Source organism: Nicotiana tabacum, chromosome 22, assembly GCF_000715075.1.
Source record: "Nicotiana tabacum cultivar K326 chromosome 22, ASM71507v2, whole genome shotgun sequence".
Taxonomy (NCBI): domain Eukaryota; kingdom Viridiplantae; phylum Streptophyta; class Magnoliopsida; order Solanales; family Solanaceae; genus Nicotiana; species Nicotiana tabacum.
Genome location: NC_134101.1, coordinates 128733787 through 128761774, shown reverse-complemented (window position 1 = coordinate 128761774; position 27988 = coordinate 128733787). Strand labels below are relative to the sequence as shown.

The following is a 27988-nucleotide window of genomic DNA, read 5'->3' as shown; positions in this document are numbered from 1 at the left end:
GATAATTACAATTAAAATTGCGCAGGGGAAACATCCTGCGAGGAGTAACAGGTAACAACAAAATGACAATAGAGGAACAAAAGGAATACCATAAATCAATCACCAGCAAAATTAAGGAAATAGAAGAAACAGGTACACACGTAATACCATTGCAGCCGTGCAACCCGATCCCATTTCATATGATATCGTTGCAGGCGTGTAACCTGCTCCCATTTCACATATTACCGTTGCAGGCGTGCAACCCACTCCCTTTTAACATATTACCGTTGTAGGCGTGCAACCCGCTCCCATTTCTTTTATCAACACCAATCATAAAAGGGTCCCGACAAGGGAACAATAATATCAAAACGAAAATTCCAATAACATCCCAGCAAGGGAACAATAATGATAATAACATCCCGGTGTCACGACCCCAGTTCGTCCTCCGTGAACTGTCATGACGGCACCTAGTCTCTATGACTAGGTAAGCCTAACAAATGCGAAAAATAAACAAAATTTGCGGAAGAAATAATTAAAAGTCAAAATTACCGAATGAAACAGTATTTAAAATGTCGTTCGACATGTACAATACAACTTCTCAAAAACTAATACACTTTCCCAAAACTCGGAATATCATGAAACTACAAGCCTTTGAATATCTAACAGTGTCTAACTCTGGAATATCTAACAACGAAAAGAAATACAGAAGGGCTAATACTTAAAAGCGAGAATAGAGAGGGACTCCTCGGTCTGTGGACGCGGCAAATATACCTCGAAGTCTCTGGAGCAGTCCCCTCGCCTCAAGGGTGATAGGACTCAGTCGAAGTACTTGGAACGGCACATGAAAACATGCACAGAAAGGGCATGAGTACACCACAACGGTACTCAGTAAGTGCCAAGCCTAACCTTGGTCGGGTAGTAACGAGGAAGGTCAGGGACCTACTGAGATTAAATAAATATAAAGATGACAGGATAAGATAAGCAGTACAATTGAGAATCTATAGTAAGAATCTTTACAGGATAATAAGAGTACAACAACGGGAACAAAGATAAAGGCAAACCACAAGGAAGTACCACTCATAACAAGGATGATAACCGGGGATCTCTTGGTATCCCGAGGATCTCTTGGTATCCTCTATGTATACAAGGGATCTCTTGGTATCCTCAATATATGCTAGGGATCTCTTGGTATCCCGAGGATCTCTTGGTATCCTGAGCATTTCTTGGTATCCTCAATATACGTGCCAGGGACTCTTGGTATCCCGTACCTTAGTCCAGATCATAAATGCGTATAGGGGATCTCCCGCGATGCCGTCCCGTAGTCCCAAATTAAAAACACACAGCAGCAACACAAGAATACTCAATTAATACAAAATTTTGTACTAAGTAAATAGTTAATTCTAGCCTAACATACTTCACATAATGCAATTAAGGCAGTTTAAGCAAATAGGCAATTAAGTCAACTAAACATGTTTTTTTAAACTAACAACAGGCTTAATTTGCAAGTAGAATAAAACAGGAAAAAGGAACTCAATTGAATTACTTAAAGAAAAACCGAATTTTCAACAATTAGCTCAAGTACGCACTCGTCACCTCACGTACAAGGCATTTCAATTATCAAATATATCATATCCTAAGGGCAAGGTCCCCCACACAAGGTTAGGCAAACCACTTACCTCAAACCAGCTCAAATCAACCTGAAACCACGCTCTTGCTACGAGTACTCGACTCCAAATGGCCAAAATCTATTCAATTTAATTACATAATGTAAATAACACTTCAAGTAACTGGTTTTATAATTAAATCCTAAGCTAATACGCAAAATTAGGTAAAATGACCAAAATGCCCCTTGGACCCACATCTCGGAATCAAGTGAAATTTACATTTTCAGAAACTTTGTACTCTTGTGAGTCTATACATAACGAGAACACTAAAATCGGAGTTCAATTGACCCTCAAATACCCATGTTAAGGTCTCTTAATCCCAAGCCCTAATTACACATTTTCCCAAATTTTTCACCACTAATTAGGTCTTTAATCACATATAAACGAGTTATGATGTCAAAAATGTTATCTCCAAGTGATTCCCCTTTGGTTTCCTCAAAAATCTCCCTCAAAATCTTCAATCCCGTTCAAAAATGGTGGAAAAGTGAAGAAGGGTCGCGAATTGGGGTTTTTAAAACACTGCCCAGCTTTTAATAAATCTTTCACTGCGATCGCGATCCATCACATGCGTTCGCATAGAACTGACTCTCTTCCCTCTATGCGATCGCGTACCCCCAACCGCATTCACATAGAGTAACCACTCAATCCCCTTGCCACACGCATCCACACTATGCGTTCGTATACAGCCTCACGCGATCGCACTTCTTTGGCTCCTCACACTTCGCGATCACGGGAGAATCCTGTCGATTGCATAGAACAAATTCTGCCGCATCACCAACGAACCTATGCAATCGCAGCCCCACTATTGCGATCGCATATAAGGAAATCAGATACCAGTAGTTCAGCAATTCCAACAAGTTCCAAAATGACCCGTTGAGCATCCGAAACACACCCGAGGCCCCCGGGACCTCAACCAAACCTACCAACATATCCCATAACTTCATTTAAACTTGTTCCAACCTTCAGAATGCTCAAAACAACATCAAAACACCTATTTTTCATCGGATCAAGCCTAAGAATTCCAAAAACTCTAAAAATACGCTTTCGATCAAAAAGTCTATCAAACCTCGTCCGAATGACCTGAAATTTAGCACACACGTCACATTAAACACTACGGAGCTACTCCAACTTCCGAAATTCCATTCCGACCATTGGATCAAAATTTCACTATAGAACCGAAAACTTCAAAAATTCAACTTTCGGCATTTCAAGCCTAAATTTGCCACGGACCTCCGAAACACAATCCGAACACGCCCCTAAGCCCGAAATCACCCAAAGAAGCTAACAGAACCATCAAATTTCCATTCTGAGGTCGTCTTTATACTGTTCCGACTACGGTCAACTTTCCAACACTTAAGCTCTCATTTAGGGACTAAGTGTCCCAAAACTCTCTGAAACCCAAAATCGAACATCTCGGCAAATCAAAATAACAGAAATAAACTTGGGGAAAGAAGTTAATAGGGAATCAGGGTGTTAATTCTTAAGACGACCGGCCGGGTCTTCACATCCTCCTACACTTAAACATTCATTTGTCCTCGAACGAGCATAAAGACATACCTGAAGTAGTGAAAAGATGAGGGTAACGACTGCGCATATCCTACTTGGTCTCCCAGGTCACCTCCTCGACCGGCTGGCCCCGCCACTAAACCTTTACTGATGCAATGTTCTTTGACCTCAACTTTCTAACCTGCCTGTCCAATATTGCCAATGGCTCCTCAACATAGGATATATCCTTGTCCAACTGGATTGAACTGAAATCCAACACGTGCGACGGATCACCGTGATACCTCCGGAGCATCGAAACATGAAATACCGGATAAATCTCATAAGCAATCTCTCCAATATGCCTCAATATCTCAGAAGGGCCAATAAACCTCGGACTCAACTTTCCCTTCTTCCCAAATCTCATAACGCCCTTCATAGGTGAAACCCGAAGCAGAACCCGCTCTCCAACCATATAAGAAACATCACGAACCTTCCAATCCGCGTAACTCTTTTGTCTGGACTGGGATGTACGGAGTCTATCCTGAATTACCTTGACCTTCTCCAAAGCATCCTGAACCAAGTCTGTGCCCAATAATCTGGCCTCACCCAGCTCAAACCAACCCATCGGTGATCTACACCGTTTACCATATTAAGCTTCATATGGTGCCATCTGAATGCTGGACTGATAGCTGTTGTTGTAAGCAAGCTCCGCCAATGGAAAGAACTGATCCCAAGACCCTCCTAACTCGATCACACATGCACAGAGCATATCCTCAAGAATCTGAATAATGCGCTCGGACTATCCGTTCGTCTGAAGGTGAAATGTTGTACTCAATTCCACCTAAGTACCCAACTCATGTTGGACGGCCCTCCAGAACCGTGATGTGAACTGTGTACCTCTATCCGAAATGATGGACACTAGAATACCATGCAGACGAACAATCTCCGGGATATAAATCTCTGCCAACCGCTCCGAAGAATAAGTAGTACACATAAAAATGAAATGAGCGAACTTGGTCAGCCGATCCACAATCACCCAAATAGCATCGAACTTTCTCAATGTCCGTGGGAGCCTAACTACAAAGTTCATGGTGATCCGCTCCCACTTCCACTCCGGAATCTCTATCTGCTAAAGTAACCCACCCGGTCTCTGGTGCTCATAGTTCACCTGCTGACAGTTGAGACACCGAGCTACGAATCCAACTATATCTTTCTTCATCCACCTCCACTAATAGTGCTATCTCAAATACTGATACATCTTCGCGGCACCCTGATGGATGGAATACCGCAAATTATGGGCCTCCTCTATAATCAACACTCGAAGCCCATCGACATTGGGTGCACAAATCCGTCCCTGTATCCTCAACACCCCATCATCACCAATAGTCACATCTCTGGCATCACCGTGCTGAACCTTGTCCTTGAGGACAAGAAAATGAGGGTCATCATACTGACGCTCCCTGATACGATCAAATAAGGAATACCGAGAAACCATGCAAGCTAGAACCCGACTGGGCTCCGAAAGATCCAATCTCACAAACTGGCTGGCTAAGGCCTGAACATCCATCGCCATAGGCCTCTCCGATGCTGGTAAATAAGCCAAACTCTCCAAACTCTCTGTTGGGTGACTCAAAGCATCGGCCACCACATTGGCCTTACCCGGGTGATACAAAATAGTTATATCATAGTCCTTCAGCAAGTCTAACCACCTCCTCTAGTGCAAATTTAGATACTTTTGCTTGAACAGGTGCTGAAAGCTACGATGGTCAGTATAAATCTCACAGGGAACACTGTATAAATAATGGCGCCAAATATTCAGGGCGTGAACAATGGCAGCTAACTCAAGGTCATGGACATGGTAATTCTTCTTATGTATCTTCAACTGTCTGGACGCATAGGTAATCATCCTACTGTCCTTCATCAACACCGCTTCGAGGACAATCCTCGAGGCATCACAATAGACCGTATAAGACCCCAAACATATAGGCAATATCAAAATTAGGGCTATGGTCAAAGCTGTCTTGAGCTTTTGAAAGCTCGCCTCACACTTCTCCGTCTACTGGAACGGAGCACCCTTCTGGGTCACCTGGTCATAGGGGCTACAATCAATGAAAACCCTTCTACAAAACGCCGGTAGTAGCATACCAAGCCAAGGAAACTACAGATGTCGGTAGCTGATGATGGCCTGGGCCAACTCTGCACGGCCTCTATATTCTTCGGATCTACCTAAATACCCTCACTCGATACCACGTGGCCTAAGAATGCCACTAAATCCAACCAAAACTCACATTTCGAGAACTTAGCATATAACTTCTTTTCTCTCAAGGTCTGAAGCACTGTCCTTGGGTGCTGCTCATGATCTTCCTGAATCCGGGAATACACCAGAATATCATCAATAAAGACAATGACGAACGAGTCAAGATACGACCGGAACACACTGCGCATCAAATGCATAAAGGCTGTTGGGGCATTGGTCAGCCCAAATGACATAACAAGGAACTCTTAATGACCATACCGAGTCCTGAAAGTAGTCTTCAGGATATTTGGCTCTGAAATCTTCAACTGATGGTAACTTGAGCACAAATCGATCTTAGAAAACACCCGTGCGCCCGGAAGCTGGTCAAATAGATCATCAATACGAGGAAAAGGATAACGGTTCTTCACGGTAACCTTGTTCAACAGGAGATAATCAATACTCATACGCATAGAACCATCCTTTTTCTTCACAAAAAAGATAGGAGCACCCCAAGGTGATACACTGGGCCGAATAAAACCCTTATCAAGCAATTATTGTAGCTGATCCTTCAACTCCTTCAACTCAGGAGGAGCCATACGATACGAAGGAATAGAAATGGGCTGAGTGCCCGGCAACAAATCAATGCCAAAATCAATATCTCTATCAGGCAGTATGCCCGAAAGGTCAGCTGGAAACACATAAGGAAAATCCCGTACTACTGCGACTGAATCAACTGAAGGGGTATCAATATTGACATCTCTCACATAAGCTAAATACGCATCACACCCCTTCTCAACCATACACCAAGCTTTAAGAAAAGAAATAACTCTACTAGGAGTGTGATCTAAAGTACCCCTCCACTCAACAAGCGGTACACCTGGTATAGCCAGCGTCACGGTTTTGGCATGACAATCAAGAATAGCATAATGGGGCGAAAACCAGTCCATGCCCAAGATAATATCAAAATCAACCATGCTAAGTAACAATAGATCGGCTTTGGTCTCAAAACCACTAAGAGCAACCAAACACGACTGATAAATGCGGTCCACAACAAGAGAATCTCCTATAAGAGTAGAAACATAAACAAGGGAACTCAAAGAATCCCAAGGTACACCCAAATGCAGAGCAAAATAAGAAGACACATAAGAGTAAGTGGAGCCTGGATCGAATAGAACCGATGCATCTCTGTGACAAACCAATATAATACCTGTGATGACAGAATCGGAGGAAACAACCTCGGTACGGGCAGGAAGGGCATAGTATCTTGCCTGGCCTCCCCCCTAGGGTGACCTCTACCTCCCCGACCTCCACCTCTAGCTGGCTAAGCAGTTGGGGTAGCAACTGGAGCTGTAACCATAGCTTGAGAATTCTGCGGGGCACACTGTGGCTGAGAAGTCTGTATAGGTGCACTCCTCCCAAGTCTAAGGCAATCCCTCACCACATGGCGTGTGTCACCATACTCAAAACAAGCTCTGGGAGGATGTGGTGGTTGTTACTAGCTCGGGCCAGGTCTGTTGGACTGACCTCTGAAAGCACCCCGCGCAGGAGACGCGTTAGAAACCGGAGGTGCATAATAAGGCTCCTGAGGCCTAGGAGGAGCTGGAATACCACTAGTTGCTGGAAGAGTTGAATGAATAGGGCGACTCATATAACACCTACCATGACGACCTACAGCTGGGGCACAGGCACCAGAGAAATGGCCCGACTCTCGAGACTTCTTGGCCTCCCTCTCCTCTCTCCCCCTAGCATGCATACCCTCAATCCTCCTAGCAATGCTCACCACCTGCTGATAAGAAATATCCATATCCAATTCACAAGCCATGCTAGATCTGATGCAGGGAATAAGCCCCTCAATAAAGCGGTGAACCCTCTCAAGGATAGTAGAAACCAAGGCTAGGGCATGTCTAGCCAAGCTAGTGTAACAGACAGCATACTCTGAAACAGTCATAGCACCCTGGCGCAAATGCTCAAACTCGGCGCGCCATGCATCTCTGAGGCTCTAAGGAACAAACTCTCTCAAGAATAGACCTGAAAACTGGGTCCAAGTCAGTGAAGAAAACTCGTCCGGACTGTCTAACTCATAGGTACGCCACCAGTCATAGGCGGCTCCTCGAAGCTGGAAAGTAGTGAAGGAAACCCTGCTCGATACTGATATACCCATGGTACGGAGAATACAGTATTACTCCTCCAGAAACCCCAAGGCATCATCCGATGTTAATCCACTGAAGACCGGAGGATCATATTTCTTGAACCTCTCAAGTCTCCACTGCTCATCCTCTGAAGCCGCTGCCCTGTCCTCGGGCTGAACTGGCACTGCAGGTGGTACAAGAATAATCTCTGTGACCTGATCGACATGCACTCGCTGCTCAGGAGTGCGGGTGGCGGGAGTCTGTGCTCCTCCCCCGGGTTGGGATGTGGCTGCAGCAAGGGGAAGCAACCATGCCTGAGCAAAAGTAGTGTACATGCTCATGAACTGCACCAGAGTCTCCTGAAGTGTTGGAGTAGTAGTAGCAGTAGGCGTGTCAGGTACCTGGACTCCAGCTGGAACTGCTGGTGGTACCTCAGCAGCAGCTCACGCAGGTGCTCTAACTGCACCACATATGCGTCCTTGGCCTCTATCCTGGCCCCGACCTCTGACGACTACAGTAGGGGGCGTGGGTGCCTGATCATCTCGGGTAGCACGTGTCCTCACCATCTATGAGAGAATAGAAGACAGAAGTTTAGAATTGTGATGTCAAAATATCTCACGACAAGGAAATCAAATGAAGTGGAAATTTTCCTAACAATTACATAGTCTCTCGTAGATTAGTACAGAAGTCTCCGTACCGATCAACGAGACTCTAATAAACCGGCTTGTGATCCATGACTCCTATGAACCTAGAGATTTGATACCAACTTGTCACAACCCTAGTTCGCCCTCCGTGAACCATCGTGATGGCACCTAGTCTCTACAACTAGGTAAGCCCAAATTGCAGAAGAAAAACCAATATTGCGGAAGTAAAACAATTTAAACCATAAATAAGGTAATAACAGTGTTTAAATGAGCTGCTCGGCATACACCATATTTAAATCTCAAAACCAATACCTAAATCCAAGACTCGGAAACCCACTAATCACAAGCTAAGAGATACATAAGAAGCTCTAACTCTAGAAATGTCTAATAAAGGGAAATATTGAAGGGTTACACTATTACAATAAGATAGAGAGGGACTCCTCGGTCTGCGGACACAGCAGATATACCTCGATGTCTCTACAGAGCACCTCGCCTCAAGGATATTGAGTCTGAATAGAGGTACATGGATCTGCACATGAAAAACATGCACAGAAAAGGCATGAGTACACCACATCGGTACTCAATAAGTGCCAAGTCTAACCTTGGTCGGGTAGTGACAAGGAAGGTCAGGGCCCTACTGAGATTAAATAAGTATAAAGATGACAGGATAAGATAAGCAGTACAATTGAGAATCTACAGTAAGAATCTATACATGATAATAAGAGTACAATAACAGGAACAGAGATAAAGGCAAACCACAAAGAAGTACCACTCATAACAAGGATGATAACCGGGGATCTCTTGGTATCCCGAGGATCTCTTGGTATCCTCAATATACGTGTCATGGATCTCTTGGTATCCCGCACCTCAGTCTAGATCATAAATGTATTCAGGGGATCTCCCGGGATGCCGTCCCGTAGTCCCAAATTAAAAACACAAAGCAACAACACAGGAATACTCAATTAATACTAAATTTCGTACTAAGTAAATAGTTAATTCTAGCCTAACATACTTCACGTAATGCAATTAAGGCAGTTTAAGCAAATAGGCAATTAAGTCAACTAAACATGCTTTTCTAAACTAACAACAGGCTAAATTCGCAAGTAGAATAAAACAGGGAAAAGGAACTCAATTGAAATACTTAAAGAAAAACTAGATTTTCAACAATTAGCTCAAGTACGCACTCGTCACCTCACATACAAGGCATTTCAATTATCAAATATATCATATCCTAAGGGGAAGGTCCCCCACACAAGGTTAGGCAAGCCACTTACCTCGAACCAGCTCAAATCAACCCGAAACTACGCTCTTGCCACGAGTACTCGACTCCAAATGACCCAAATCTATTCAATTCAATTGCATAATATAAATAACACTTTAAGTAACTGGTTCTACAATTAAATCCTAATCTAATATGCAAAATTAGGTAAAATGACCAAAATGCCCCTCGAGCCCACATCTCGGAATCGGGTGAAATTTACATTTTCAAAAACCTCATATTCTCACGAGTCTATACATAACAAGAACACTAAAATCAGAGTTCAATTGACTCCTCAAATACCCATGTTAAGGTCTCTTAATCCCAAGCTCTAATTACCCATTTTTCTCAAATGTTTCACCACTAATTAGGTCTTTAATCATATATAAATGAGTTATGAAGTCAAAAATGTTACCTCTAAGTGATTCCCCTTTGTTTTCTATCACAACCCAAACTGGAGGGCCATGACTAGCACCTGACCGTACTTGCTGAGCACCAACGTACATTTTATCTAACCTTTTTTTATTATCTTTTAGGGTTGACGATATCAATATAAATGGTAGACGTGGATCATAGACAACCAACAATAAAATATGATGGCATGAACATACATAGCAGGAGATGACCAGACAATCAAGAAACTACATATAAGGTACGAGCTACCACGCTACCATGAAAGACTATACAACAAAAACCAGCCAACAAGGCATACCAAACTATACATGAGTTGACACTTGTCTATGAGCCTCTAAATGAATATAAGTGCTGCAACATAGCCGGAACAGGGCCCCGACATACACATAATGTCTATAACAAAAATGCATATCAAGACCATGGCAAGTCCGGAGAAGGGATCTCGCCAATCATTACTGAACTGGACAACCTACTGTGGTGGGGGAGCTGCACCTGCCTGTCTATTAGGGCATGCAGCATGACATGCAGCGTCCACAAATAAAAGGACGTCAGTACGAATAAAGTACTGAGTATGTAAGGCAGGGAACCATAAATACGAACAGTAATGTAAGCAAGGATAAAGAATATACAACTTGGAACATCTGAGTACCTCTGAGGGCTACTGACATGAAATGCATGATACATATGTATGTATACATAAACTTTTAAAAACATACGCCTCTGTGGGCATCATCATCATCATCATATCGTACCCAGCCATAATAGGCTCGATAAAAATGTACCCGGCCATCATAAGGCTCGGTAGAATCGTACCCGGCCATGTGGAGCTCGGTAAAATCCAACTGATCAGTGGTTGCACAATATGTGCCGTACCTGGCCGACTATAGCGCGGATCGGTAGAGTAAAATAGATACATATACATAATGCATGCTCAACTCATGGAATCACATTCTAAACCTTTCGGAGTGACGTAAGGTCGGTATCCTCTGTACACGTTATTAGGACCAACTCTTCATTACGAACCTTATAAGAATCAGGAAGTACCAACAACATTGATAACATAAGAATAAGAGAAGTAACATTAACATCAATCGTTCCATAAGAGGGAAAGCAATGTAAGTACTGCTAGCTTCTAAGAGTATAGTATCTTTGGAAGCTCGTTCATTACATTATGTACAATCGGAGTCGTGAAAAAGAAGAAAAGGGATAGCCTCACATACCTTGTATATACTGCCCCAATCACAAGATATGCAATTGTCACAACTCCTTAGTCTACAATAAGAGAAACGATACTATCGTTATTATTTAAGCGTCATAACTATTATGTATCGACCACAACCTATTTTACGTTGAAACGGACAACACCTCCCCTATATATATGACTTCACACCATTCAAAACAATCACCAAACAGCCCAAAAAACATCAATAATAAACATATTGAGCCTCCCAAAACAGTCCACGCACAACCTAATTACATCATACATACGACGGCCACCGTAGTCGTGTCAAATGACCCGGAAATGTTACGAATAACTATCATCCCATACATATATATGGTGTTTATCCACACCATTCAACCTCAAAAACTCCATAAAATAGTAGTAAAACACGCAGCCCAATAGCAACACAAAACAGTCCACAAAATAGTCCGCTACAAGTGAATAACTCAAACTCACGGCTTCCGATCACCGTCCCGTGAGTTCTTACATGTATAGAACGAATTACCATGAATTCACAGCAGATAAAAATGTATGAAATATCTCAGTAACTTACCTTACTTGTTGGATAACTCATCCCTTTCCTTGGTTCTTCAAACTCTAGGTTTTACCTTCAAATAGAACTTGAAAGAGAGGGAAAATCGATTAGCGTTTGTGTGAGATTTTTGGGGAGGATTTGCAGGGGTTAAATTTGGTTTTGATGGTATGAAATATGGATGAAATAACTGAGTTCATAACCCCTTAAAAGTACTCTCTTGGACGACTTAGGTCTTTTAGTTTTGTCCTATCATTTTGGCAAGTAGGTGATGCACCTACTTGTCATCTACCAATCTACGCAGGCTTGCGAAAATATGAATATCTCTATACTCTGAGATCGTATTGACAAACGGTTTAATGATTTGAAAACTAGACTCATAGATATTTAACATGGTGGGTAGATCACCCGTAATTCCTTGTAAATTAGGATAAAAGCTTAGAAACATTTAACCTAATGTTTAAGTAAAATTATGAACCTAAGTTGCGACAACGTTTGTCGACTTTTGTTTCATAACTCGTTTGACTTCAAGACTTATGATACGGATATTATATGATTCAAATACCTTAATACATGACCTCTTGAGTGTATTAAGAACCTCTAGGTTTACCTGAATATACGAGTTACAACATCCTTGATTCGTTTAACTTCTAATACTTGTTAATCACCCTTGTATCACTTAAGACCAATAGGATTAACTTCTTATCATATCAAAGGTAATTCCTTCTTGGATTTATGTTAACTAATATATGGAATGAACTAACGCGTGTGGATATGGGTTGTAACACCCTTCCCCCTTAGGAACATTCGTCCTCGAATGTAAGGGTTCATAGGGAGTTTAAATCACGTGGATTCCGGCCAAGTTTCTCCCATAAATAGAGGACAAACTTGCAAGCGGTTAACTCAACGTATGGCCTTACAAGAGTATGCAAAGCATTATGGACATGTACATTATCTGCATATCGCCATTTTGTATTAAGGAAGAGTATTCTCAAGTTATTGCTTACCTCATAGAGCCATTTCACCTTCCAATGTATCATGTGTTCCACCAACATCCTTGTTATTTTCATTCTGGAATAGGTACGGGTATTTAGACTTCATATCCTCTTCTGATTCCCATGTTATTTCTTCCATATTCTTGTTCCTCTACAATACTTTAATGGAAGCTACATCTTTTGTTCTCAGCTTGCGGACTTGTCGATCTAATATAGCCACTGGCACTTATTCATATGATAGGTCCTCTGTAACATGTACATCTTTGATAGGGACGACTCTAGAAGGGTTTCCAATACATTTCCTCAACATAGATACATGGAATACCGGGTGGACAAATTTCAATTCGGATGGCAATTCTAACTCATAAGCAACCTGTCCAATCCGTCGAAGAATTTTATACGGCCCGATATACCTTGGACTCAGCTTACCTTTCTTCCCAAAACACATAATATCCTTCATTGGTGAGATCCTCAGGAAAATCCAATCACCAACCTCAAACTCCAGATCACGACGTCGGACATCGGAATAAGATTTTTGCCTGCTTTGTGCCGTCCTCAATCGCTCTTGTATCACTTTCACCTTCTCAATAGCTTGGTGAATCAAATCTGTCCCATATAATTCTGTTTCACCGACTTCGAACCATCCAACTGGTGATCTACATCTTCTCCCGTATAGTGCCTCGTTTGGGGCCATTTTAATACTGGAATGGTAGCTATTATTGTAGGCGAATTCTATGAGTGGAAGATGGTCATCCCAATTTCCCTTAAAATCTAGAACACATGCTCGTAGCATATCTTCCAGTGTCTGAATGGTACGTTCAGCTTGTCCGTCAGTCTGCGGATGAAATGCAATGCTGAGATTCACTTGTGTGCCTAAACCCTTCTGAAAAGACCTCCAAAAGTTAGTTGTAAATTGAGCTCCTCGGTTTGATATAATAGATACCGGCACACCATGAAGCCTAACAATCTCCTTGATATACAACTTCGCATAATCTTCAGCCGTGTAAGTTGTCTTAATTGGCAGAAAATGGGCACATTTTGTAAGTCGATCAATTATCACCCAGATGGAGTCAAACTTGTGATAAGAGCGAGGTAATCCAATAATGAAGTCCATATTAATCACCTCCCATTTCCAGGTCGGAATCTCTATATTCTGAAGCAATCCACCGGGTTTCTGATGTTCTATCTTTACTTGTTGACAATTGGGACACTGGGCTACAAATTTTGCAATAGACTTCTTCATGTTATCCCACCAATACTGCTCCTTGACATCATGATACATCTTTGTCGAGCCGGGATGGATGGAATATCGGGATTGATGAATCTCATTCATAATCTTCTCTCGTAGCCCTGCCACATTAGGCACACATAATCGGCCCTGGTATCTCAGTGCCCCATCTCTTCCGATCTCAAAAGCCATACTTTTACACTGCTGAATGCTCTCTCTTAATCGTACTAAGATAGGATTTTTATATTGCCGTGCTTTTACCTCGGCTACCAAAAATGATTTTGATGTATTCTGTACAGTAACACCTCTGTCATTAGAGTCTAACAATCTGATTCTCATATTGGCTAGCTGATGAAGCTCTTTAGTCAACCCCATCTACCTGCCTCAATATGTACTAAGCTTCCCATTGATTTACGGCTGAGAGCGTCTGCTACAACATTGGCTTTACCGGGATGATACAATATCTCGACGTCATAGTCTTTCAGTAATTCTAGCCACCTATGCTGCCTCAAATTCAACTCTTTCTGCTTGAAGATGTATTGTAAACTCTTGTAATATGTGTAGATGTCAACATGGATGCCATATAAGTAGTGTCGCCATATTTTCAAAGCATATATTACTGCAGCCAATTCCAAATCATGGGTTGGATAATTCTTTTCATGCTTCTTCAATTGCCTTGATGCATAAGCAATCACCTTCCCACGCTGCATCAATACGCACCCCAAACCTATACCTGAGGCATCACAATATAACACATAACCTTCTGTTCCTTCAGGGAGAGTGAGCACTGGTGCGGATGTCAATTGATTCTTCAGCTCCTGAAAACTACGTTCACAAGTGTCAAACCACTGGAACTTGGTAGCTTTCTGTGTTAACTTAGTCAATGGTGATGATATAGAAGAAAATCCCTTCTACAAACCGCCTATAATATCCTGCTAGCCCTAGGAAGCTGCGGACTTCTGATGGTGTTGTAGGTCTCGGCCAATTCTTTACTACATCGATCTTCTGAGTGTCGACACTAATACCCTCGTCAGATATCACATGGCCAAGGAACGCTACTGAGTTCAGCCAAAATTCACATTTGGAGAGCTTAGCATATAACTTACGATCCTGAAGCGTCTGTAATACTATCCGCAAGTAGCCCGCATGTTCCGCCTCCGAACGAGAATATACTAGAATGTCATCAATGAATGCAATCACGAACACATCAATATAGGGCCTAAATATAGTATTCATGAGATCCATAAAAGCTGCTGGGGCATTTGTTAGCCCGAATGACATCACCAAGAACTCAAAGTGCCCGTATCTTGTCCGGAAGGCCGTCTTTGGAATATCCTTCTTCTTACCCTCACATGATGATACCCTGAACGTAAATCAATCTTGGAGAAATACTTGGCACTCTGGAGTTGGTCAAACAAGTCATCAATTCTTGGAAGTGGATACTTGTTCTTTATGGTAAACTTATTCAACTGTCGATAGTCAATACACATTCGTAACGACCCGTCTTTCTTCCGCACGAATAGGACTGGTGCACCCCAAGGTGAAGTGCTAGGTCTAATGAAGCCCTTATCCAGCAAGTCCTTCAACTGCACCTTCAACTCTCGCAACTCTGCGGGACCATTCTGTATGGAGGGATAGAGATCGGTTGAGTGTCAGGCAACACATCAATGCTAAACTCAATCTCCCTTTCAGGAGGAAGGCCTGGGAGTTCATCTGGGAAAACATCTGGGAATTCGTTGACCACATGGATTGATTATAAAGTAGGCGGTTTCGCCTCCGCATCCCTAACGCGAACAAAATGATAAATGTAACCTTTTGAGATCATTTTCCTTGCCTTAAGATAGGAAATAAACCTACCTTTTGGTGTAGCAATATTCCCTTTCCATTCAATGATGGGTTCACCAGGAAATTGAAACCTAACCATCTTCATACGACAGTCAACATTTTCATAGCATGAGGCCAACCAGTCCATTCCCATTATCACATCAAAATCAACCATTTCTAACTCAAATAAATTTGCCGAGGTTTGACGACTACAAATCATCACAGTGCAACCTCTATATACCCTTCTAGCAATTACAAAATCTCCTATTGGAGTAGATACCGCAAGGGGTTTACTTATCAATTCAGGTTCAATGCCAAACTTATTAGCCACACAGGGTGTAACATATGATAATGTAGATCCCGGATCAATCAGCGCATATACATCTTAAGAAAACATAGATAATATACCTGTAACAACATCTGGAGACGACTCGAGATCCTGTCGACCTACTAGAGCATAGGTTCGATTTTGACCACCACTCAAACTCGGCACTGCACCTCTACCTCTACCACGACCTGTTGACTGCTGAAAACCCCATGCTGGAGGTTGAACTGATGAGGAAGAAGCAGACACAGAACCAGTCGGCTGAGCCATACCATCACCTCCCCTATTAGGACAATCCCACATCATATGGCCAGGCTGTCCGCAAGAATAACATGCATCAGAACCTCGACGACACAATCTAAAGTAGGCCTTGACGCACTGATCACAACGTGGTGTTGTGGGTATCGTCTGACTAGTATCCCTGTGATGTTGCGAGCCTGATGCCTGCGAACTCTGACCTGGACCAGAATGGGTAAATCGATCATATCGATGCCTCTAAAACTGTGGAGGAGCACTATCTACAGGTGGCGCCGAACTCCTCGAAGACTGGGGCAGTTATGACTTGAGCTGTTTCGCGTGGTTTATTATAATTAGCCTTTTTTTCTCCATATTCGATCCCAAAAGTACTTCATAGCCTTCTCTGGTCATATATAACCTGCAAAGCATGAACAACACTAATAAGAGCATTTTGTTATCACTTTTATCATCCAAACTATACAAGAAGGTGGTTATTTAGGGTCTAATTATAGTTAAATTCACCTCTTATCAACACCCCACACTTAAACCTTTGCTCGTCCAACTTGTCACTACCCTAAACCGGACCTCGTCGTGATGGCGCCTATCGTGAAACTAGGCCAGCCGACACAAACTCCCAATCCATTTAAACAGTTATAATAATTCAATTTAAGTGATTAATAGGTGATAAATCCCAAAATAAAGTGAAATAGAACAAATGCGGAAATAAACACAACCCAACATCGGGGTGTCACCGGTCATGAGCATCTAAAACATCCGTCTAAGAGTATGAATAGTCTACACAATCTAGTACAAGAAAAATAAAGATAGTAAGGAGAAACACTGGGCTGCGAACGCCGAGCAGCTACCTAGTGAACTCCGAACAGCCTGCTAGAAGCAATCAGCCCTCGCTAGCGGGACCCGAAGCTCTTGAATCTGCACAAAGGGTGCAGGGAGTAATGTGAGTACGCCAACTCAGTGAGTAATAAAAGTAAAGGCAACTGAGCGATAAGAAAACACGTAAAACATAGAAAAATGCTACAAATAGGCAGTACAAAACCAGAACAATGCAATAAAATAGTAAAAGCTCGTAGAAACACCTTAGTTAAGTAAAAAACCTCTTTAAAACACCTTTTAGCAGTTCAAATGAAAGAATGAAAACAAGGAGAAAGGATAGAGACATAAATCTGCCCCTCAGACAAAATACCAACAAAACTAGCCTCTCGGGAAATAACATGGAACAACATCAGCCCCTCGGGCTATATCATATCTCATACTGGATACCCGAGCTCACTGGGGGTGTACAAACTCTGGGAGGGTCCCCTTACGGCCCAAGCACAATAACAAGCCATCTCGTGGCATAATCAAATAGGCTCTCGACCTCATATCAAGCCACCTTGTGGCGTACAACTCAAGCCCTCAGCCTCATAATCATGAATCAACACAATACCGCTATGACGCGTAGCCCGATCCCATAATAGCCTCACAACACAAGCCCTCGGCCCTACTTAGTCAAAAATCTCTAAAAGCCACTCAGGCACAGTAAAATATGATGCTTAGCTCAAAATATCATTTAAGATGTCAAAATATAGTAAACGTAGCTGAGTTATGAAAACAGTGGAATATAGCATGACTGAGTACATATATAAAGTCAAAACAGTGAGGAATAATAGTAAAAATCCCCTAAGGGTCCAAAATAGTTGGCACGAGCCCAAATATGGCATTCAGCCCAAAACACGATGATGGAAAATAGTTTTCAATCAACTACGCAGTTAAACAGTCATACGGGATGGGCTAAATCACAATCCCCAGCGGTGCACGACCCCACACTCGTCATCTAGCGTGCGCGTCACCTCAAAGTAGCACAACGATGTGAAATCCAGGGTTTCAAACCCTCAGGACAACATTTACAATCATTACTCACCTCTATCCGGTCCAAACTCTCGCTCGCGATGCCTTTGACTCTCGAATCGGCCTCAGGATGCTCCAAATCTAACCAAAAGCAGTACACAACCATCAAAATATGCTAATAGAACAAAGCCCACTCGAAAGTAATCAAATTACAACACAAATCCAGAAATTGGCCAAACCAGACCCCCAGGCCCACGTCTCGGAATCCGATAAAAATTACATCAATAAACTCCTTATCACTTCCCGAGTTCATACATATCAAATACATCAAAATCCGACCACAAATGACCCCTCAAATTCCTAGATTTAGGTCTCCAATTTCCAAGCCCTAACTTCTAATTTTTAGGCTTAATTTCCACAAATTCCATGATTAATTAGGTAGAAATCACATTACTATTGAGTATTAAGTTCATAAATCTTACCTCCAAGTGTTTCCTCTTGATTCACTCTTCAATCTTCCTCAAAAAGCTCAAAATCGCCCAACAATGGTGAAACTTAGGCTAAAAATCGCGGATATGGCCTTTTAAAACATTCTGCCCAGCTATTCAAAATCTTTTTTCGCAAACGCGGCCAACACCTCGTGTTCGCAAAGCATAAACTTCATTGACCACTTATTCCTCCTTCGCGAACGCGACGCCTTGTACGCAAACGCGAAGCCTCAGCCTTCCAACTCATCGCGAACGCTACTCCACACCCGCGAACGCAAAGCACACTGACCCCAACCCTTTGCGAACGCGAGACCCCCATCGCGAACATGAAGGCCAAACCTCCTGCCTCTTATCCTAACCCTTCGCGAATGCGAGGGCCCACTTGCAAATGCAAAGGTGAAAAGCCTGCAACACTAACAGCAGATTTTCTGCAATCTTTTCAATTTGACCTCAACAAAACATTCCAACCCATAGCATCATTCAAACTTGTTCCAACCTTCGGAACGCTCAAAACAACATCAAAACACCAAATTTACATCGGATTCAAGCCTAAGAATTCCAAAAACTTCCAAATTCCGCTTTCGATCAAAAAGTCTGTCAAACCTCGTCCGAATGACCTAAAATTTTGCACACATGTCACAAATGACACAACGGACCTACTCTAATTTCCAGAATTGCATTTCGACCCTTATATCAAAATCTACTCTAGACCTCCAAAACACATTCCGATTAGGCTCCTATGTCCCGAATCTCCCCCTAAAGCTATTCGAACCATGAGAACTCACATCTGAGCCCTTTATCACATAAGTCAACATTCGATTGACTTTTCCAACTTAAGTTCACTCAAAAGAGACTAAATTCTCAAACCTTACCAAAACCTCTTCGAACCCGAGCCAACCATCCCGATAACACATAATAGAACTAAACAAGGCAATAAGAAGCAGAAATGGGGGAAACGGAGCGGTAACTCATGAAACAGCCGGCCAGGCGTTACATCCTCCCCCTCTTAAACAAACGTTCATCCTCGAACGAGTCAAGAAACATACCTGAAGCCTCAAATAGGTGAGGATATCTTCTTCGCATCTCCCGTTTGGTCTCCCAGATAGCCTCCTCCACGGGCCGGGCTCTCCATTGCACTTTTACTGAAGCTATATCCTTTGACCTCAACTTCCGAACCTGACGCTCCAAAATTGCTACTAGCTCTGCATCATAAGTCAAATCATTATTTAACTGAACCGTGATGAAGTCCAAAACATGAGACGGATTGCCAATATACTTCCGGATCATAGAAACATGAAATACCGGATGTACGCTCGACAAGCTAGGTGGCAAAGCAAGCTCATAGGCCACCTCCCCAATCCTCCGAAGCGCCTCAAAGGCCCAATGAACCGAGGACTCAATTTACCCTTCTTTCCAAATCTCATAACACCCTTCATGGGTGAAACCTTCAATAGAACCTTCTCACCAACTATGTAGGACACATCCCGAACCTTCCTGTCAGCATAACTCTTTTATCTCGACTGCGCCGTACGAAGTCTCTCCTGAATCACCTTCACCTTGTCTAAAGTATCATGCACCAAATCTGTACCCAATAGCCTAGCCTCACCGGGCTCAAACCAACCAACTGGAGATCTACATCGCCTCTCATACAAAGCATCTTATGGAGCCATCTGAATACTCGACTGGTAACTTTTGTTATAAGCAAACTCTGCGAGCGGTAGAAACTGATCCCATGACCCTCCAAAATTAATGACACAATCACGCAACATGTCCTCCAATATCTGAATAGTGCACTCAGACTGCCCATCAGTCTGAGAGTGAAAAGTTATGCTCAACTCAACTTGAGTGCCCAACTCTCGCTGCACAGACCTCCAAAACTGTAAAGTAAACTGAGTGCCCATATCTGAAATGATGGAAACTGGGACACCATGCAAACGAATAATCTCCCGGATATAGATCTCTGCCAGCCGCTTTGAAGAATAGGTAGTACACATAGGAATGAAGTGCGCGGACTTGGTCAGCCGATCTACAATCACCCAAATAGCATCAAACTTCTTCAAAGTCCGTGAGAGCCCAAATACAAAGTCCATGGTGATCCTCTCCCACTTTCACTCCGAAATATCCATCTACTGAAGTAAGCCACCCGGTCTCTGATGCTCATATTTCACCTGTTGACAATTGAGACACCAAGCTACAAATCCCACAATTGCTTTATTCATTCTCCTGCACCAATAATACTGTCTCAGATCCTGATACATCTTCGCGGCACCCGGATGAATTGAATATCGCGAGCTATGGGCCTCCTCTAGAATCAACTCCTGAAGCCCATCTACACTGGGGACACATATTTGGCCCTGCATCTTCAACACCCCATCATCACCAATAGTCACATCTCTGGCATCAACGTGCTGAACTTCGTCCTTAAGGATAAGCAAATGAGGATCATCATACTGGCGTTGTCTGATGTAATCAAATAAGGAAGACCGAGAAATCACACAAGACAATATTCGACTAGGCTCCGAAATATCCAACCTCACGAACCGATTGGCCAAGGCCTGAACATCAACTGCAAGAAGTCTCTCCTCAACTGGAATATATGCCAAACTCCCCATACTCACCGCCTTCCAGCTCAAAGCATCGGCAACCACATTGGCCTTACCCTGATGGTACAAGATTGTAATATCATAATCCTTTAGCAACTCCAACCATCTCCGCTACCTCAAATTGAGATCCTTCTACTTGAACAAGTGTTGCAGGCTACGATGATCAGTAAATGCCTCACAAGACACACCATAAGATAATGCCTCCAAATCTTCAACGCGTGAACAATGGAAGCCAAATCCAAATCATGAATAGGGTAGTTCTTCTCATGGGGATTCAACTGACGAGAAACATAAGCAATAACTCTACCCTCCTGCATCAATACACACCCAATACCAACTCTCGAAGCATCATAATACACGGTATATGAAACTAAAGCTAATGGCAAAACTAAAACGGGAGTTGTGGTCAAGGCAGTCTTGAGCTTCTGAAAGCTCTCCTCACACTCATCCGACCACCTGAATGGAGTACCCTTTTGAGTCAACTTGGTCAAGGGCGATGCGATAGATGAAAATCCCTGAACAAACCGGCAGTAATAACCTGTCAAACCAAAAAAGTTGCGGATCTCTATGGCTGAGGACGGTCTAGGTCAACTCTGAACCGCCTCTATCTTCTTTGGATCAACCTCAATACCCTCACTGGACACTATGTGCCCCAAAAAAGCCACTGAACTGAGCCAAAACTCACACTTGGAGAACTTTGCATAAAGCTTCTCCTCCCTCAATCTCTACAATACAACTCTCAAATGCTCTGGGTGCTCCTCCTCACTATGCGAGTATACCAGAATATCATCAATGAAAACTATGATAAACGAGTCGAGATAATGCCGAAACACGTTGTTCATCAAATGCATGAACGTTGTTGGGCCATCGATTAGCCCAAAAGACATCACCAAGAATTCATAATGACCATATCGGGTCTTGAACGCCGTCTTAAGAATATTCGAGTCCCTGATCTTCAACTGGTGATAACCTGAATGGAGATCAATCTTGGAGAACACCCTCACTCCCTGAAGCTGGTCAAATAAATCATCAATGTGAGGCAAAGGATACTTGTTCTTAATTGTAACCTTGTTCAACTGCCTATAATCAATGCACATCCTCATAGTGACATCCTTCTTCTTCACAAATAGAACAGTTGTACCCCAAGGCAACACACTAGGCCGAATGAACCCCATATCAAGGAGTTCCTGAAGCTGCCCCTTTAACTCCTTCAACTCCGCTAGTGCCATACGATACGGTGGAGTAGAAATAGGCTGAGTGCCTGGTACCAGATCAATACCAAAATCAATTTCCCCGTCCGGTGGCATGCCCGACAGGTCTACAGGAAACACATCGAGAAAATCTCTCACAACAGGAACATAATCAATACTAGGAGTCTTTCCACCGACATCCCTCACAAAGGCTAAGTAAGAAAGGCAACCCTTCCCAACCATACAATGGGACTTCAAGAATGAAATTACCCTACTGGGAACATAATCAGTCGAACCTCGCCACTTAATCCATGGCACACCCGGCATAGCCAAAGCCACTATCTTAGAATGACAGTCCAAAATAGCACGACATGGAGATAGCCAATCCATGCCCAATATCACATCAAAGTCCACCATACATAACAACAATAGGTCCACTCGAGTCTCCAGACCCCCAATAGTCACCACACACGACGGTATACACACAGTCCACAACAATAGTATCGCCCACCGGAGTAGATACATGAACAGATGAAACAAGAGATTCACGGGGCATATCCAAATAACGAACAAAGTATGATGACACATAAGAATAAGTGAAAACGAGATCAAATAATAGAGAGGCATCTCTACGACAGACTGAGACAATACCTGTGATCACAGCATCTGAAGCAATACCATCGGGTCAAGCTGGGAGTGCATAAAAATAGGCCTGACCGCCACCTGATCGACTTCCCCCTCTAGGGTGACCCCTAGCTAACTGACCTTTACCCCTAACTCGGTAGGTGGGTGGTGGTGAAGTAACTGGCGCTGAAGCCGATGGCTGACTCCTCTGCTGAGATGAGCCCCCAAGACGACGAGGACACTGCCTCCACATATGAACCAACTCTCCACACTCATAGAAACTCTTGGGACAGGGACTGAAGGGAGCCCCTAGCACCAAAATGACTAGAAGATGTACCTGGCATAAAAGAGTCCTGAACTGATAGAGCACAGGACAAACTCTGGGCTGGAAGGGCACCAAGTGATGATTGGCCCTGATGAGAACTATGAGAACCAGGACCCAATGATGCCCCATGATAACCTGGGTGAGCTGACTGAGTATGCATGAATAAACGGCCTCTACCGTGCTAAAACTGACCTCTAGAAGGAGCACCACCATAAGTACCAGATCCCCGAGACCTCTTGGCCTCCCTCTTATCTCGCTCATGGCGACGAACTAACTCAATCTTGCGAGCAATGTCCACAACCTCCTCAAAAGTAGCACCAGACATCCTCTCCCTGGTCATGAGAATATGGAGCTGATACGTGAGGCCATCAACAAACCTCCTAATACTCTCTCTCTCCATAGGTAACCAACCAAACAATATGACGAGCTAACTCTGAGAACCTAATCTCATACTGCATCACAGTCATCTCTCCCTGACACAACCCCTCGAACTTCCTGCGCAGCTCCTCTATGCGAGACTATGGCACATACTTCTCCAAAAAGAGAACGGAGAACTGGTACTAGGTAAGGGGTGTTGCACCAACACACCTACGCCTCTCATAAGCCTCCCACCAAGTGAAGGCGGCTCCAGAAAACTAAAAAGTAGTGAAAGTGACCCCACTAGTCTCCAGAATACCCGCTATACGAAGAATCCTCTGACGCTTGTCCAAGAAACTCTGGGCATCCTCGCCCTCTGCACCACTGAAATTCGGAGGTTGAAGTCTACCAAACATCTCCAACCTACGTTGCTCGTCCTCTGGCGTGGTAGGAACTACATAGTCTTGAGCAGCTGCAACGGGCTGGGCTGGATCCGCCCCTAGTGCATACTGATAGAATATGAGCCAGGGCCTCCTGAAGACCCAGAATCACAATGGGCACAACTGGTGCCTGAGTTGGTGCTGCTAGAGTGTCCATAACTAGGATCTGCAGGTGTTGCCCTTGCCGTTGTGCGGGATACACCCCTGCCCCTACCACGGCTTCGACCGCGTCCTCGGCCTCTAGTGGCCACAGCTGGTGGTACCAGTGGTCGTCCATCCTGACTGGTAGCACGTGTCCTCACCGTCTGTGAGGGAATAGAATAACAGAAGTTTAGTACATGGATCAACAAATTCGCACGACGAGAATTTCAAGAATATGATGTTTTTCTTAAAGGTTCTGCATCCTCCCGAGGATAAATACAAACGTCTCTGTACCGATCCGCGAGACTTTACTAAACTTGTTCATGACTCGTGAGACCTATGTAATCTAGGCTCTGATACCAACTTGTCACGACCCTAAACTGGACCCCGTCGTGATGGCGCTTATCGTGAAACAAGGCCAGCCGACACAAACTCCCAATCTATTTAAACAATTATAATAATTCAATTTAAGTCATTAATAGGTGATAAATCCCAAAATAACATAAAATAGACAAACGTGAAAATAAATACAGCCCAACATTAGGGTGTCACCAGTCATAAGCATCTAAAACATCTGTCTAAGAGTACGAATAGTCTACACAATCTAGTACAAGGAAAATAAAGATATGAAGGAGAAACACTGGGCTCCGAACGCCGAGCAGCTACCTAGTGAACTCTGAACAGTTTGCTGGAAGCAATCAGCCCTCGCTAGTGGGACCCGAAGCTCCTGAATCTGCACACAGGGTGCAGGGAGTAATATGAGTACGCCAACTCAGTTGAGCGATAAGAAAACACGCAAAACACAGCAAAATGCTACAAAGAGGCAGTATAAAACCAGAACAATGCAATAAAATAGTAAAAGCTTGTAGAAATACCTTAGTTTAGTAAAAACCTCTTTAAAACACCTTTTAGCAGTTCAAACGAAAGAATGAAAATAGGGAGAAAGGATAGAGACATAAATCTGCCCCTCGGGCAATAACATGGAAATATATCAGCCCCTCGGGCTATATCATATCTCACACTGGGTACCCGCGCTAACTGGGGGTGTACAGACTCCGGGAGGCGCCCCTTACGGCCCAAGCGCAATAACAAGCCATCTCGCGGCATAATCAAACAGGCTCTCGGCCTCATATCAAGCCACCGTGTGGCGTACAACTCAGGACCTCGGCCTCATAATCATGAATCAGCACAATACCGCTACGGTGCGCAGCCCGATCCCATAATAGCCTCACAACACAGGCCCTACTCAGTCAGAAATCTCTAAAAGCTACTCAGGCACAGTAAAATATGATGCTCAGCTCAAAATATCATTTTAGATGTCAAAATAGAGTAAACATGGCTGAGTTAGGAAAACTGTAGAATATAGCATGACTAAGTCCAAATTTGAAGTCAAAACAAGCCCAAATATGGCATTCAGCCCAAAACATGATGATGACAAATAGTTTTCAATCAATTACACAGTTAAACAGTCATACGGGATGGACTAAGTCACAATCCCCAATGGTTCTCGACCCCACGCTCGTCATCTAGCGTGCGCGTTACCTCAAAGTAGCACAACGATGTGAAATCCGGGGTTTCAAACCCTCAGGACAACATTTACAATCATTACTCACCTCTATCCGGTCCAAACTCTAGCCCGCGATGCCTTTTCCTCTCTAGTCAGCCTTCGGATGCTCCAAATCTAACCAAAATCAGTACACAACCATCAAAATATGCTAAGGTAACAAAGCCCACTCGAAAGTAATAAAATTACAACACAAATCCCGAAATTGGCCAAACCCGACCACCGGGCCCACGTCTCGGAATCTGATAAAAATTACATCAATAAACTCCTTATCACTCCCCGAGTTCATACATATCAAATACATCAAAATTTGACCACAAATGACCCCTCAAATCCCTAGATTTAGGTCTTCAATTTTCAAGCCCTAACTTCCAATTTTTAGGCTTAATTTCCACAAATTCCATGATTAATTAGGTATAAATCACATTAGGATTGAGTATTAAGTCCATAAATCTTACCTCCAAGTGTTTCCCCTTGATTCCCTCTTCAATCTTCCTCAAAAAGCTCAAAAATCGCCGAACAATGGTTAAACTTTGGCTAAAAATCGCGGATATGGCCTTTTAAAACATTCTACCCAGCTATTCAAGATCGTTCTTTGCGAACGTGGTCAACACCTCGCATTCGCGAAGCACAAATTTCATTGACCACTTATTCCTCTTTCATGAACGTGACGCCTTGTATGCGAATGCGAAGCCTCAGCCTTCCAACTCATCGCGAACGCGACTCCACACCCGCAAACGTGAAGCACATTGACCCCAACCCTTTGCGAACGCGGGACCCTCATCGCGAACGCGAAGGCCAAACCTCTTGACTCTCATCCTAACCCTTCGCGAACGCAAGGGCCCACTTGCTAACGCGAAGGGCAAAAGCCTGCAACACTAACAGCAGATTTTCTTCAATCTTTTCAACTTGAAATGATCCGCTTAACAACCCAAAACTCACCCGAGGCCCTTGGGACCTCAACCAAACATGCCAACCTATCCCATAACATCATTAAAACTTATTCCAACCTTCGTAACACTCAAAAGAACATCAAAACACCAAATTTGTATCAGATTCAAGCCTAAGAATTCTAAAAACTTCCAAATTCGACTTTCGATCAAAATATCTATCAAACCTCGTCCGAATGACCTGAAATTTTGCACACACGTCATAAATGACACAATGGACCTAATTCAATTTCCGAAATTCCATTTCGACCCCTATATCAAAATCTCACCTATCAACCGGAAAACGCCAAAATTCCAATTTCACCAATTCAAGACTAAATCTACTTCGAACCTCCAAAACACATTCCAATCATGCTCCTGAGTTCCGAATCACATCACGAAGCTATCCGAACCATCGAAACTCACATCCGAGCCCTTAATCACATAAGTCAATATCCGGTTGACTTTTCCAACTTAAGTTCACTCAAAAGAGACTAAGTGTCTCAAACCCTACCAAAACCTCTCTGAACCCGAGCCAACCAACCCGATAACACATAATACAGTTGAACAAGGCAATAAGAAGCATAAATGGGTAAAACAGAGCGGTAACTCATGAAACGACCGGTTGGGTCATTACATGTGGCCACAACTTTATATCTAACAATAGATTTCTCAGCCATTCTGCCTCTCTTCCTGCAGCTGCTAAAGCAATAAACTCAAATTCCATTATGGAATGAGTAATACACGTCTGTTTCTTAGAATCCCATGAAATTGCTCCTCCACATAAAGTGAATATCCACCTAGACGTTGACTTGTTATCACCAATACTAGTTATCCAACTAGCATCACAATATCCTTCTAACACTGAAAGAAATGTGTTATAATACAAGGCAAAAGTTTTTGTCTTTTTCAGATAACCAAGTGCCTTCACTATACCTTTCCAGTGATCACCACTTGGAGTGTGATTATATCTTGACAATTTACAAATCGCAAAGGCAATATCTGGCCTAGTACAGTGCATAACATACATTAAACTACCAATTGCACTAGCATAGTCTAATTGACTAACAGATCTTCTGGGGTTCTCAACCATCTTGCTAGAAGCATCAAATGGAGTATTAAATGCTTTAATACTCAAATGATTAAATTTGGAAAGAACCTTGTCAATATAGTGAGGCTGACATAAGGCAAAACCCCCACTATGTCTTTTAACTTTAACACCTAAAATAGTATCAACTTCTCCCAAATCTTTCATTTTAAATTGAGAAGTTAAATACTTCTTAGTTTCATTTATGCCTTGCATGTTA

The 27988-nt window shown here is 43.1% G+C and overlaps 1 protein-coding gene across 1 annotated transcript; it reads right to left on the bottom strand.

Moving 5' to 3' along the window:
- Window positions 1-11: 11 nt before the first annotated feature.
- Window positions 12-27936, bottom strand: LOC142176056 (secreted RxLR effector protein 161-like). The gene is made up of 2 exons (XM_075243114.1): window positions 27319-27936; window positions 12-35 (listed from the first exon to the last, which is right to left on the bottom strand). The coding sequence occupies exons 1-2, from the start codon at window positions 27934-27936 to the stop codon at window positions 12-14; spliced, it is 642 nt and encodes a 213-aa protein (XP_075099215.1).
- Window positions 27937-27988: the final 52 nt, after the last annotated feature.

Bases quoted from the DNA above. Each gene is read 5' to 3' on its own strand.
- LOC142176056 (XM_075243114.1), bottom strand. From the start codon at position 27,936: ATGAAAGATTTGGGAGAAGTTGATACTATTTTAGGTGTTAAAGTTAAA. The intron at 36-27,318 runs GTAATGACCCAA...TACTCCTCGCAG, and splicing joins ATATAAAGTTGTGGCCACAT to GATGTTTCCCCTGCGCAATT.